General features: G+C 43.8%; 1 protein-coding gene across 1 annotated transcript in view; it reads left to right on the top strand.

The window, feature by feature from the left end:
* si:ch211-180f4.1 (leucine-rich repeat neuronal protein 1) overlaps positions 1 to 12,500 on the top strand; it is a 20,758-nt gene that overhangs the window by 3,767 nt on the left and 4,491 nt on the right. The window contains exons 5-12 of the mRNA XM_028582663.1: positions 2,115 to 2,299; positions 4,833 to 5,075; positions 7,310 to 7,432; positions 8,815 to 8,937; positions 10,014 to 10,279; positions 10,312 to 10,454; positions 11,079 to 11,214; positions 12,401 to 12,500. The exon at positions 12,401 to 12,500 is cut by the window's right edge and continues 91 nt beyond it. Of these exons, the coding sequence (XP_028438464.1) occupies positions 2,115 to 2,299; positions 4,833 to 5,075; positions 7,310 to 7,432; positions 8,815 to 8,937; positions 10,014 to 10,279; positions 10,312 to 10,454; positions 11,079 to 11,214; positions 12,401 to 12,500 (1,319 nt within the window). The remainder of the gene's footprint in view (positions 1 to 2,114; positions 2,300 to 4,832; positions 5,076 to 7,309; positions 7,433 to 8,814; positions 8,938 to 10,013; positions 10,280 to 10,311; positions 10,455 to 11,078; positions 11,215 to 12,400) is intronic.

Below are 12,500 nucleotides of genomic sequence, written 5' to 3'. Positions count from 1 at the left end.
ACTGGGAGGAAATGAACTACAACTTCTTCTTCTTCTTTGTTTTGTGGCGGGTTGCAACCATAAAATGACCTAAAACTTAATCGCAAATAACGTTCCCATCAGCGTTTATCGCATAAGCCGTACATATATATATATATATATATATATATATATATATATATATATATATATATATATATATATATATATATCGATCAAGAGAAAATCCGATGAGACTGAAACGTATTTCCTTTGAGTCGATATTCATGAAATTCAATTGAATTTTACTGTTTCCATGAAGGCATTTTTAATTTTCAGATGAAAACGTGTGGATGGAAACATGGCTACAATGTTATCGCGATGTAATAGCAATATGGACTATACCAATATGTGTCAAGCCGTTTTTAATGAAGTATTGTGGCGCTGCGGAGATGTTCCAGTCTACACATCGTATCCACACACACTAAAGAACACATATTTGTTTACATGTTTCAATGACAATAAGAATAAGGATGCAAACATGTTCATTAACCCCTGTTGTGGCTGTAAGCGGTCTGAGAGATGCATAAACACACCGTGACGCGCTCCAGATTGTTTTGCAATGATTTATTCCTCCACACGTAAAATACAACTACCGCTGCAGTTACCAAATGTAAAGTTACTTTGTAAGACGAAATAGGTGCAGTAGTGCGGCAGTCAACAGAAAGTGTTCACTCCCAGGCTCACCTCCTCTCTGTCAACGCCCCAAAATACCCCGAAAAAGCAAACAAATATGTTATCATGAAAACGCCCACCACCTACAATATAAGTGCCCAATATAATAATCAATACATAATATAAATGAGACCATAAACAACATACAGTTTGTGGCTCCTACACCCTCACACCTCAAATATTGTGACTCATATCACAATCTCAATATCAGTCAACATAATCGTGCTTAGATATTTTCCTCCTATCGTTCAGCCCTAGTACTCGGTATCTGCCCATACGCAGGTTCAGGAATCGGAATATAGGAAAGGAAAAAATGGTATCAGAACATCTCTACTTGTGAATAACATTTAGGATCCTACCGTACACGCGGCACAAGCCCGACTCAAGTGTGGTCCATCTGTGGCCCTTGGGCGTGCTGGTCTTACAGGGAGGTGTGTTCAGGTGCATTCTGGGCGTGCTGGTCTTACAGGGAGGTGTGTTCAGGTGCATTCTGGGCGTGCTGGTCTTACAGGGAGGTGTGTTCAGGTGCATTCTGGGCGTACTGGTCTTACAGGGAGGTGTGTTCAGGTGCATTCTGGGCGTACTGGTCTTACAGGGAGGTGTGTTCAGGTGCATTCTGGGCGTACTGGTCTTACAGGGAGGTGTGTTCAGGTGCATTCTGGGCGTACTGGTCTTACAGGGAGGTGTGTTCAGGTGCATTCTGGGCGTACTGGTCTTACAGGGAGGTGTGTTCAGGTGCATTCTGGGCGTACTGGTCTTACAGGGAGGTGTGTTCAGGTGCATTCTGGGAGTATTGCTATCTTGAGGCAGTGGGAATTGATTGCGCCATTGACCAACAAAAACCTGGTCTAAAGTCAATAATGCAGCATTTCATTGTTATTTTAACAGAGCATTAGTAAAATGTTCCTAGGCTCGTGCACAGCGTGCGCACACTATGCTTGTTACACACACACACACACACACACACACACACACACACACACACACACACACACACACACACACATGCAGAAGATTACAAATAAAAATATTACGGTGCAAATCCTCCATCATAACAGCAACGCTCCAAGGTCCAAACGCACCTGGCTTTTAAAGGGAATGGGAGATGATCTCTGATTGGTTGATGAATGGGAGATGATCTCTGATTGGTGGATTGCATGTTACGCCCAAAACACACCTCTGATTAATGAAGACACTAAGAACAACCCTTTAGGACCAGGCGCCCTAAACACTGATCCTTTTTACTGCCGTCAAACTAGCAAAAGTGGATTTGGACACGCCCTAAACACACTTCGCTTCACGCCGAGTGCGCCTACATCGTTAAAATAGGGTCCTTTGTGTTTACGAAACCGTTTTGCTCCAAGCTCCATGAAGAAGTGTTTTGTGTGTGTCTGTGTGTGTGTGTGTGTGTGTGTGTGCAGGTGAGCTTCATGGGTCTGTCCTCTCTGGGCCGGCTGGTGACTCTGTACCTGGAGGAGAACCGCATCGAGGAGCTGGAGGACTTCAGTCTGAGGAACCTGTCCAGTCTGGAGGAGCTCTACATGAACCACAACCGGATCACCTCCATCGGACCCAAAGCCTTCGCTGGACTCACCAACCTGCTGAGGTAACACACACTTCCTCTCCTACCCGTAGGCGTAGATTTGAGGGGATGCAGGGGATATGAACCAGCGGCCGCCGCTGCCTCCACTATTAAGAAAAGACATTTGTCCTCTTAAAAAAAATATGAAAGAAAACCCACTCCCCAAAAGAGGTAAAAATAAGCTTGATGGTGTTTTTTGCCCCCAACTGCTCCTTCCAGGCAGCGCTGTGACTGCTGCCTTCAAGGCACCTAACCTTAGCCTTATTATTAACCCTGAATGGTATGTGTATGGATATTTTTAACCTCAAGAACAAGTAACGCAGACAGTATTTAATTTTTTAATTTAAATAACATGGTTTTAAGATTATAATAGAGTTTATTTTATATTGGGACACCAGGCTTTTTATATTTTTATAATTTTATTTATTACATGACTATGTGTATATATGTATTTAGGCATATGGGTGTTTTTTATTTTATTATTTTTTTAACTTTAACATTTTTAAATTTTTAAATTTTTAAATCTTTAAATTTTTAAATTTTTAAATTTTTAAATTTTTAAATTTTTAAATTTTTAAATTTTTTAAATTTTTTAAATTTTTTAAATTTTTCAATATTTTACCTTGATATTTCTCTGGGGGAGACACCGGAGTTGTTGTGGAGTTGACCTTTTATTTAAAGTTTTAAATTCCCGCTGTCCTTCCTTTCCAGTGGTTCTTTTAACCTCCTTTTAATATCTGGGCGTTTTTTTAAACAGCCCCATCTTTTTTATTTTTAACCGAACATGGTTTTTTAAGGAGTTCTTTAAAGTGTTTTATTCACACCAGTGGTCCCCTTGTGACCGTGCCCCTAACCCAAACCCAAACCTAACCCTAACCAGTAAAAAACACTGATTAACTAAAAATAACCGTGAAGGGGGCTCAAAACGAATGGAAAACATGAACTGCTACGACACAAAAAAGGATTGTAACTGACATGCAACCGCGATCAGCTTCGTGGGAAATTAAGAATCAGTGTCTAGTAGCCTAGGCCTAAACATGAATTAGTATGCCTGGGCCTGGCTATCGATTTGAAATGAAGATAGCACACAAGTCCACACAGTAAAAACAGGCAATTGACCACCTAGGCCCACATATCGGCGCCTATGCACAGGACACACAGACTACGTTTACAAGCTGTCCATTTTCGGGTTAAGGTCACTATTCGGGTTTCTGAAACATTGGGACTAACCCGTTTACATGCGTGAGCAGAGAGAGTTACTCCTGTATACGTGGAGTTTGTAATCAGTCGGCGATATCCCGATGTAAACGGCGATGCACGGTTAGCGTCTGGACGTACGGACAACATTAAGACGCGATAACTTCTCGGTCCCCTTCTTATAAATCTCACTATCTCGGTACTTTCTGCCGTCAACAAAAGACATTATATTCCTGGTTTTCACCACACTAATAAAGAAACTGGTTTCCTCCTCGCTCCAAAAGTGTGGTGCTGAGCTGCGTCTCGCCATGTTTACCTCGACTTCTTGTTTACTTCCGGTATACTGCGCGCAGGTTTTCTGCATTGACATAAATACAGTACAGGCCAAAAGTTTGGACACACCTTTTCATTCAATGCGTTTCTTTTTATTTTCATGACTATTTACATTGTAGATTCTCACTGAAGGCATCAAAACTATGAATGAACACATATGGAATTATGTACTTAACAAAAAAGTGTGAAATAACTGAAAACATGTCTTATATTTTAGATTCTTCAAAGTAGCCACCCTTTGCTTTTTTTGATAACTCTGCAAACCCTTGGTGTTCTCTCAATGAGCTTCATGAGGTAGTCACCTGAAATGGTTTTACCTTCACAGGTGTGCTTTGTCAGGGTTAATTAGTGGAAGTTTTTCTCTTATTAATAAAAAAGCAAAGGGTGGCTACTTTGAAGAATCTAAAATATAAGACATGTTTTCAGTTATTTCACACTTTTTTGTTAAGTACATAATTCCATATGTGTTCATTCATAGTTTTGATGCCTTCAGTGAGAATCTACAATGTAAATAGTCATGAAAATAAAAAGGAAACGCATTGAATGAGAAGGTGTGTCCAAACTTTTGGCCTGTACTGTATATAACTATATTATTATAGTATTATAATTATTATTATAACTATGTTTTCTGGCGCATACAAGAAGTTCCTCTACTCAAAAGACCAAGCTATTCCTTGCAAATAGAACTTGCCCAGAACACAAATCAATGTTCCTTTTGATGGGGATATGCCGATACGCATTTACATGACCAAAATTTCGTGTTTTTAAAAACCTGAATATGAGCATATTCGTGTTTTTGCCGGTGTTTACATGGCCGTGCGCGACCGGGCTATTGCTAATATTCCGGTTTTGAACGGGTTATTGGCTGCATGTAAACGCAGTCACAGACAGGAAGTGACTCTGAGTTTGGGTGTCTCTGCCTTGAGATGGTTTAGAATCTCTTGAATGATCCCTAGAACGTCCTCAGTGACCACACGCTCAACCTTTAGGAGTAACAGAGTTTCCTGCTCTGTGATTGGCCCTGTAGGCTCCACCTGAACTCCAACCGCCTGGTGGCCATCGACAGCCGCTGGTTCGAGTCCCTGCCGTCGCTGGAGATCCTGATGATCGGGGAGAACCCCATCCTGGGTCTGGAGGAGAAGAATTTCTTGCCTCTGGCGCGCCTCCACAGCCTGGTGCTGGCCGGGATGGGCCTGGCCTCCGTGCCCTCTGCCGCCTTCCTGGGTCTGGACTACCTGGAGAGCCTCTCCTTCTACGAGAACCGACTCAGGTGAGATAAGATAGGATATACTTCATTGGCCCTGAAGGGAAATTAGTTTTGGACTCTGTCCATTCTGCAGCGTTACAAAGACAACACAGAATACAAAAAAGACAACACCAAATACAGAAAAGACAACAAATACAAATATCTCTCAACACATACTCTCCTGCAACACAAACATGCTTCCATATACATATAATAATCACATTAACTACTCCTTCCATTGCACTTCCCATTAAACAACCCTGTCTACTGTATTCTCCGCAATAAGTGTGGCACAGCCCTTGCACAGTACGATATTGCACAGCTGACATATTTCCCAACCCCAGTAGCCTACATATCGCACAAATTCCACAATACACAATGACAATGCCTAACCTCGATAGACTACATATTGGAAAAATGACATAACGCACAACTGAATAGCCTACGTATTGTGCGTTATGTCATTCTGTCTGAGGGCCACCGCTGGTTCACTGACTATGTTCACATGCACATAATATTCAGAGATAATATTCAGACTAAGGGTCAATTTATGCTTCTGCGTTAAATCGACACCATAGGTACGTACGTGCAGTTGTGCTCATGAGTTTACACACTGATAAAGTTGACTAAAAAGAGGAATAAGAAAATCATCTTTTGGAAATTGATCTTAATCCATCCATCCATCCATCCATCCATCTTCGTCCGCTTATCCGGTGTCGGGTCGCGGGGGGAGCAGCTCCAGCAGGGGACCCCAAACTTCCCTTTCCCGAGCAACATTAACCAGCTCCGACTGGGGGATCCCGAGGCGTTCCCAGGCCAGGTTGGAGATATAATCCCTCCACCTAGTCCTGGGGTCTTCCCGAGGCCTCCTCCCAGCTGGACCTCCCTCCACCTAGTCCTGGGTCTTCCCGAGGCCTCCTCCCAGCTGGACCTCCCTCCACCTAGTCCTGGGTCTTCCCGAGACCTCCTCCCAGCTGGACTTCCCTCCACCTAGTCCTGGGTCTTCCCGAGGCCTCCTCCCAGCTGGACCTCCCTCCACCTAGTCCTGGGTCTTCCCGAGGCCTCCTCCCAGCTGGACGGGCCTGGAACACCTCCCTAGGGAGGCGCCCAGGGGCATCCTTACCAGATGCCCGAACCACCTCAACTGGCTCCTTTCGACGCAAAGGAGCAGCGGCTCTACTCCGAGCTCCTCACGGAGGACTGAGCTTCTCACCCTATCTCTAAGGGAGACGCCAGCCACCCTCCTGAGGAAACCCATTTCGGCCGCTTGTACCCTGGATCTCGTTCTTTTCGTCATGACCCAGCCTTCATGACCATAGGTGAGGGTAGGAACGAAAACTGACCGGTAGATCGAGAGCTTTGCCTTCTGGCTCAGCTCTCTTTTCCTCAACGGTGCGATAGATTGAATGCAATACCGCACCCGCTGCGATTCTCCGACCAATCTCCCGCTCCATTGTCCCCTCACTGCAAACAAAACCCCAAGGTACTTGAACTCCTTCACTTGGGTTAAGGACTCATTCCCTTCCTGGAGTAGGAACTCCATCGGTTTCCTGCTGAGAACCATGGCCTCAGATTTAGAGGTGCTGATCCTCATCCCAACCGCTTCACACTCGGTTGTGAACCGATCCAGTGAGTGCTGAAGGTCGCAGGCCGATGATGCCATCAGGACCACATCATCTGCAAAGAGCAGCGATGAGATCCCCAGCCCACCGAACCGCAACCCCTCCCCACCCCGACTACGCCTCGATATCCTGTCCATTAATATTACAAACAGGATTGGTGACAAATTGATCTTAATGCCTTAATTAAAAAAAATGGAAAAATCCAATCTTTAAAGGAATACGCCACACTTTGTTGAAATAAGGAGTACAAATAGCAATGCAGATTAAGACTAGATGATTTCCTAGGTAGATTAAGACTTGGGACTATATTGGGTGGAAGTAGACTACAGCCGAAGCACTGCTACTCGGGCACAGAGATATCCACAGCCGCGGAGCTCCACAGCTGCCAGACTGAGACAATGCATGAGCTGAGACAAAAATGCGTTTGCCAACCTATATAAATATAGAGGAGCCGGTGAATAACGGTGGCGTAGTCCTTTAAGGACACCAATTTTCTTGGTGAATGAATAATGTATCGTAAATAAATAAATGTTCTTCCTTAAAATACAGGGGGCACAAGTAAGTACTAGTAGTAGTAGCCTACTAGAACGGTATTGACTGTAACACTGGCTGATGTGAGCGCTGTTCTCTCTGCAGGTCTGTACCGCGGGATGCTCTGAGCATGCTCCCTAACCTGAAGTTCCTGGATCTGAACAGGAACCCGATCAGCCGAGTCCAGCAGGGAGATTTCCAGAACCTTCAGCACCTGGAGGAGCTCAGGTCGGTCTGAGACGCAGAGATGTCCTTTTGAGTCCTTAATCTTTGGGTATCTCTGACTATTGATTGGATATGTATCTGATATGTTGATTGGATATATATCTGATATGATTGAATATGTATCTGATATGATTGGATATGTATCTGATATGTTGATTGGATATGTATCTGATATGATTGGATATGTATCTGATATGTTGATTGGATATGTATCTCATATGTTGATTGGATATGTATCTGATATGTTGATTGGATATGTATCTCATATGTTGATTGGATATGTATCTGATATGTTGATTGGATATGTATCTCATATGTTGATTGGATATGTATCTGATATGATTGGATATGTATCTGATATGATTGGATATGTATCTCATATGATTGGATATGTATCTCATATGTTGATTGGATATGTATCTCATATGTTGATTGGATATGTATCTGATATGTATCTGATATGATTGGATATGTATCTGATATGTTGATTGGATATGTATCTGATATGATTGGATATGTATCTGATATGATTGGATATATATCTGATATGTTGATTGGATATGTATCTGATATGTTGATTGGATATGTATCTGATATGATTGGATATGTATCTGATATGTTGATTGGATATGTATCTGATATGATTGGATATGTATCTGATATGTTGATTGGATATGTATCTGATATGATTGGATATGTATCTCATATGTTGATTGGATATGTATCTGATATGTTGATTGGATATGTATCTGATATGATTGGATATGTATCTGATATGGTGGTTGGGTATGTATCTGATATGATTGGATATGTATCTGATATGATTGGGTATGTATCTGATATGTTGATTGGATATGTATCTGATATGTTGATTGGATATGTATCTGATATGGTTGGATATGTATCTGATATGATTGGGTATGTATCTGATATGTTGATTGGATATGTATCTGATATGTTGATTGGATATGTATCTGATATGGTTGGATATGTCTCTGATATGATTGGATATGTATCTGATATGTTGATTGGATATGTATCTGATATGATTGGATATGTATCTGATATGGTTGGATATGTATCTGATATGATTGGGTATGTATCTGATATGTTGATTGGATATGTATCTGATATGTTGATTGGATATGTATCTGATATGTTGATTGGATATGTATCTGATATGATTGGATATGTATCTGATATGGTTGGATATGTCTCTGATATGATTGATATTGGATATGTTGATTGGATATGTATCTGATATGATTGGATATGTATCTGATATGGTTGGATATGTATCTGATATGATTGGATATGTATCTGATATGGTTGGATATGTATCTGATATGATTGGATATGTATCTGATATGGTGGTTGGGTTTCAGTCTGAACAACATGGAGGAGCTGCTGATGGTGGAACGAGCCGCTTTCCAGAACCTTCCGGAAATCGCTAAGCTGGAGATCTGCAGCAACCCACGACTGTCTTACATCGACCCACAGGCCTTCAGGTAACTGCATGTCTGTCTGTCTGTCTGTCTCTCTGCCTGTCTGCTTTTCGGTCTGTCTGCCTGTCTGTCTGCCTCTCTGCTTCTCTGCCTGCCTGCTTGTCTGTCTGTCTGCCTGTCTGCCTCTCTGCTTGTCTTCCTGCCTGTCTGCCTGTCTGTCTGTCTGTCTGTCTGTCTGTCTACCTGTCTGCCTGTCTGCCTGTCTGCTTGTCTTCCTGCCTGTCTGTCTGTCTGTCTGCCTGTCTGCCTGTCTGCCTGTCTGTCTTTCTGTCTAATTGAAAAATCTAAAGCTGACTTATTTCTGTTCTTTCTTCTTTTCTTCATCTCTCCTCTCCTGCTAACCATTCCTTGTTTCTCCTCTCGTTTCCTCCTCCCCTCTTTATTCCCCTCGTCTCCTCTCCTCTTCTCTTGTTTCCTCTCCTCTTCTCTTGTTTCCTCTCCTCTTCTCTTGGTTCCTCTCCTCTTCTCTTGGTTCCTCTCCTCTTCTCTTTTTTCCTCTCCTCTCCTCTTGTTTCCTCTCTTCTTCTCTTGTTTCCTTTCCTCTTCTCTTGTTTCCCCTCCTCCCCGCTGGTTTCCTCTCCTCTCCTCTTTTTTCCTCTCCTCCCCTCTTGTTTCCTCTCCTCTTCTCTTGTTTCCTCTCCTCTCTTTGTCTCCTCTCCTTGTTTCATCTCCTCTTCTCTTGCTTCCTCTCCTCTTCTCTTGTTTCCTCTTCTCTTCTCTTGTTTCCTCTCCTCTTCTCTTGTCTCCTCTCCTCTTGTTTCCTCTTCTCTTCTCTTGTTTCCTCTCCTCTTCTCTTGTTTCCTCTCTCTCTTGTTTCCTCTCCTCCCCTCTTGTTTCCTCTCCTCTTTTTTCCTCTCCTCTTCTCTTGTTTCCTTTTCTCTTCTCTTGTTTCCTTTCCTCTTCTCTTGTTTCCTCTCCTCTTCTCTTGTTTCCTCTCCTCTTCTCTTGTCTCCTCTCCTCTCCTCTTGTTTCCTTTCCTCTTCTCATGTATCCTCTCCTCTTCTCTTGTCTCCTCTCCTCTTGTTTCCTTTCCTCTTCTCTTGTTTCCTCTCCTCTCTCCGCCCCTCCTCCCTCCTCAGTGAGCTGTCCTCCCTGCGGACTCTCCTCCTCCACAGTAACCAGCTGAGCCTCCTCTCCTCCTCCCTCCTCTCCTCCCTCCCTTCCCTGGAGGAGGTGTCTCTCCACTCTAACCCCTTGCGATGTGACTGTCTGTCCTCCTGGGGTCCTCACCTGGGGAACCAGTCGCACCTGAAGATGCTCGAGTCCTCCATCACGCTGTGCTCCTCTCCGCCTCACCTGATTGGCCGGGAGCTGCAGGAGGTGGTGGGGGCCGGGTGGGGGGGGGGCGATGGCAATGGCGATGGCGGCGGGGAGGAGCCAACAGCTGCCTGCCTCACATCTCTCCTCACGCCTTCCCGCCCGCCATGAACATCAGCGCCGGGCAGCCAATCACACTCGAGTGCTGGGCGGACGCTGACCCCGCCCCCCAGTTCTACTGGGTGACGCCCACTGGAGACAAGGTGTGTGTGTGTGTGTGTGTGTGTGTGTGTGTGTGTGTGTGTGTGTTTGTGTTTGTGTGTTTGTGTGTGTGTGTGTGTGTGTGTGTATGTGTGTGTGTGTGTGTTTGTGTGTGTGTGTGTGTGTGTGTGTGTGTGTGTGTGTGTGTTTTGTATGTGTTTGTGTTTGTGTGTGTGTGTCAATGACGGGTCCCCACAAAGATAGTGCCACAAACCTGTGTGTGTGTGTGTGTGTGTTTGTATGTGTGTGTCTGTGAAATTGCGTGTGTGTGTGTGTGTGTGTGTGTGTGTGTACACAGGGACGAACAGCAGCACACACACATGCAGAAGATTACAAATAATAATATTAGGGTGTAAATCCTCCATCATAACAGCAATGCTCCAAGTTCCAAACGCACCTGGCTTTTAAAGGGAATGGGAGCTGATCTCTGATTGGTTGATTGCATGTTACGCCCAAAACACACCTCTGATTAATGAAGACACTAAGGACAACCCTTTATAACCAGGCGCCCTAAACACAGACACTTTTTACCTCCGTCAAACTAGCAAAAGTGGATTCGTACACACCCTTTTTAGGAAAGACTGATGGGTGTGTCTCTCTGTTGTTGTCTTTTCTCACCTGATCAGGTGAGCTCGGAGGCGGTGGCTGCACCAATCATATCAGAGGAGGGGCGTGGCCTGAGCAGCAGGAGGAAGAAGAAGAAGCATCGTGTGTCGGAGCCCGGAGCGCTGGTGATCGAACACGCCGAGCTGTCAGACACAGGTCAGTCAACAACTGTTTCATCTGCGTCATCCTAAAACTCACTTCATTCACAGTACACAGAAATAAAATAAAACTAAAAGCCATCTGGGTTCGTGGTTGTTATTCTAAGTGTCTGACAACATTATGGGATGGATCCCTACAGAGATAGAGCTTTAAGTTAAAGAGTAAGATCCTTTTAGTTTAACATGAAACAGCCCCGAAATCACCATCACCAAACTCCACCAGACTCCATGTAAATAATCAGGACTTTTAGCGTGTATAGAGCCAGCATATCTCCACCAGACTCCATGTAAATAATCAGGACTTTTAGCGTGTATAGAGCCAGCATATCTCCACCAGACTCCATGTAAATAATCAGGACTTTTATCATCGTAAAACACACTTCATTCAAAGTGGACAGATACTAAATAAAACTATCAAAAGCCGTCTTGGTTCATCTTTCCACTGTTCCAACAATCACCACTCTGGTTTGGTTGAAATAAACTCTTAATTCACCCATTTACATGTGGAGATATACTGGCTCTGTACACACTAAAAGTGCTGATTATTTACATGGAGTCTGGTGGAAATATGCTGCTCTATACACGCTAAAAGTCCTGATTATTTACATGGAGTCTGGTGGAGATATGCTGGCTCTATACACGCTAAAAGTCCTGATTATTTACATGGAGTCTGGTGGAGATATGCTGGCTCTATACACGCTAAAAGTCCTGATTATTTACATGGAGTCTGGTGGAGATAGGCTGGCTCTATACACGCTAAAAGTCCTGATTATTTACACAGAGTCTGGTGGAAATATGCTGGCTCTATACACGCTAAAAGTCCTGATTATTTACATGGAGTCTGGTGGAAATATGCTGGCTGTATACAGGAGTTTGGTGATGGTGATTTCGGGGCTGTTTCATGTTAAACTAAAAGGATTTTACTCTTTAACTAAAAGCTCTATCTCTGTAGGGATCCATCCCATAATGTTGTCAGACTCTTAGAATAATAAACTGAGTCTGTCAGCGGCAACAACAGAACTTTTAGTGGACGTTGACTAAAAACATTTGTCCTGTAGGGTTACGTTGCAGCCCAGTTCATGGCTGCCAGTTACAGCGTTCTGGCTTAATACTGGACCACATTAGTCACTGAAATACTGAAAATACCCCTTAACATTGCATCTCTTTCGTTCTCTCTCTTTCAGGTGTGTATACCTGCGTAGCCTGGAACATGGAAGGCGCAGACACGAAGAGCGTCTCGGTGTTGGTGGACTCCCAGGGGTCTGTGGGCTCGTGGTTGGGCGG

This window comes from Perca flavescens, chromosome 7 (genome assembly GCF_004354835.1).
Source record: "Perca flavescens isolate YP-PL-M2 chromosome 7, PFLA_1.0, whole genome shotgun sequence".
In the NCBI taxonomy this organism is placed as follows: Eukaryota; Metazoa; Chordata; class Actinopteri; order Perciformes; family Percidae; genus Perca; species Perca flavescens.
Note: the sequence above shows the minus strand (reverse complement) of the source record. Positions and strands in the feature narration are given on the sequence as shown.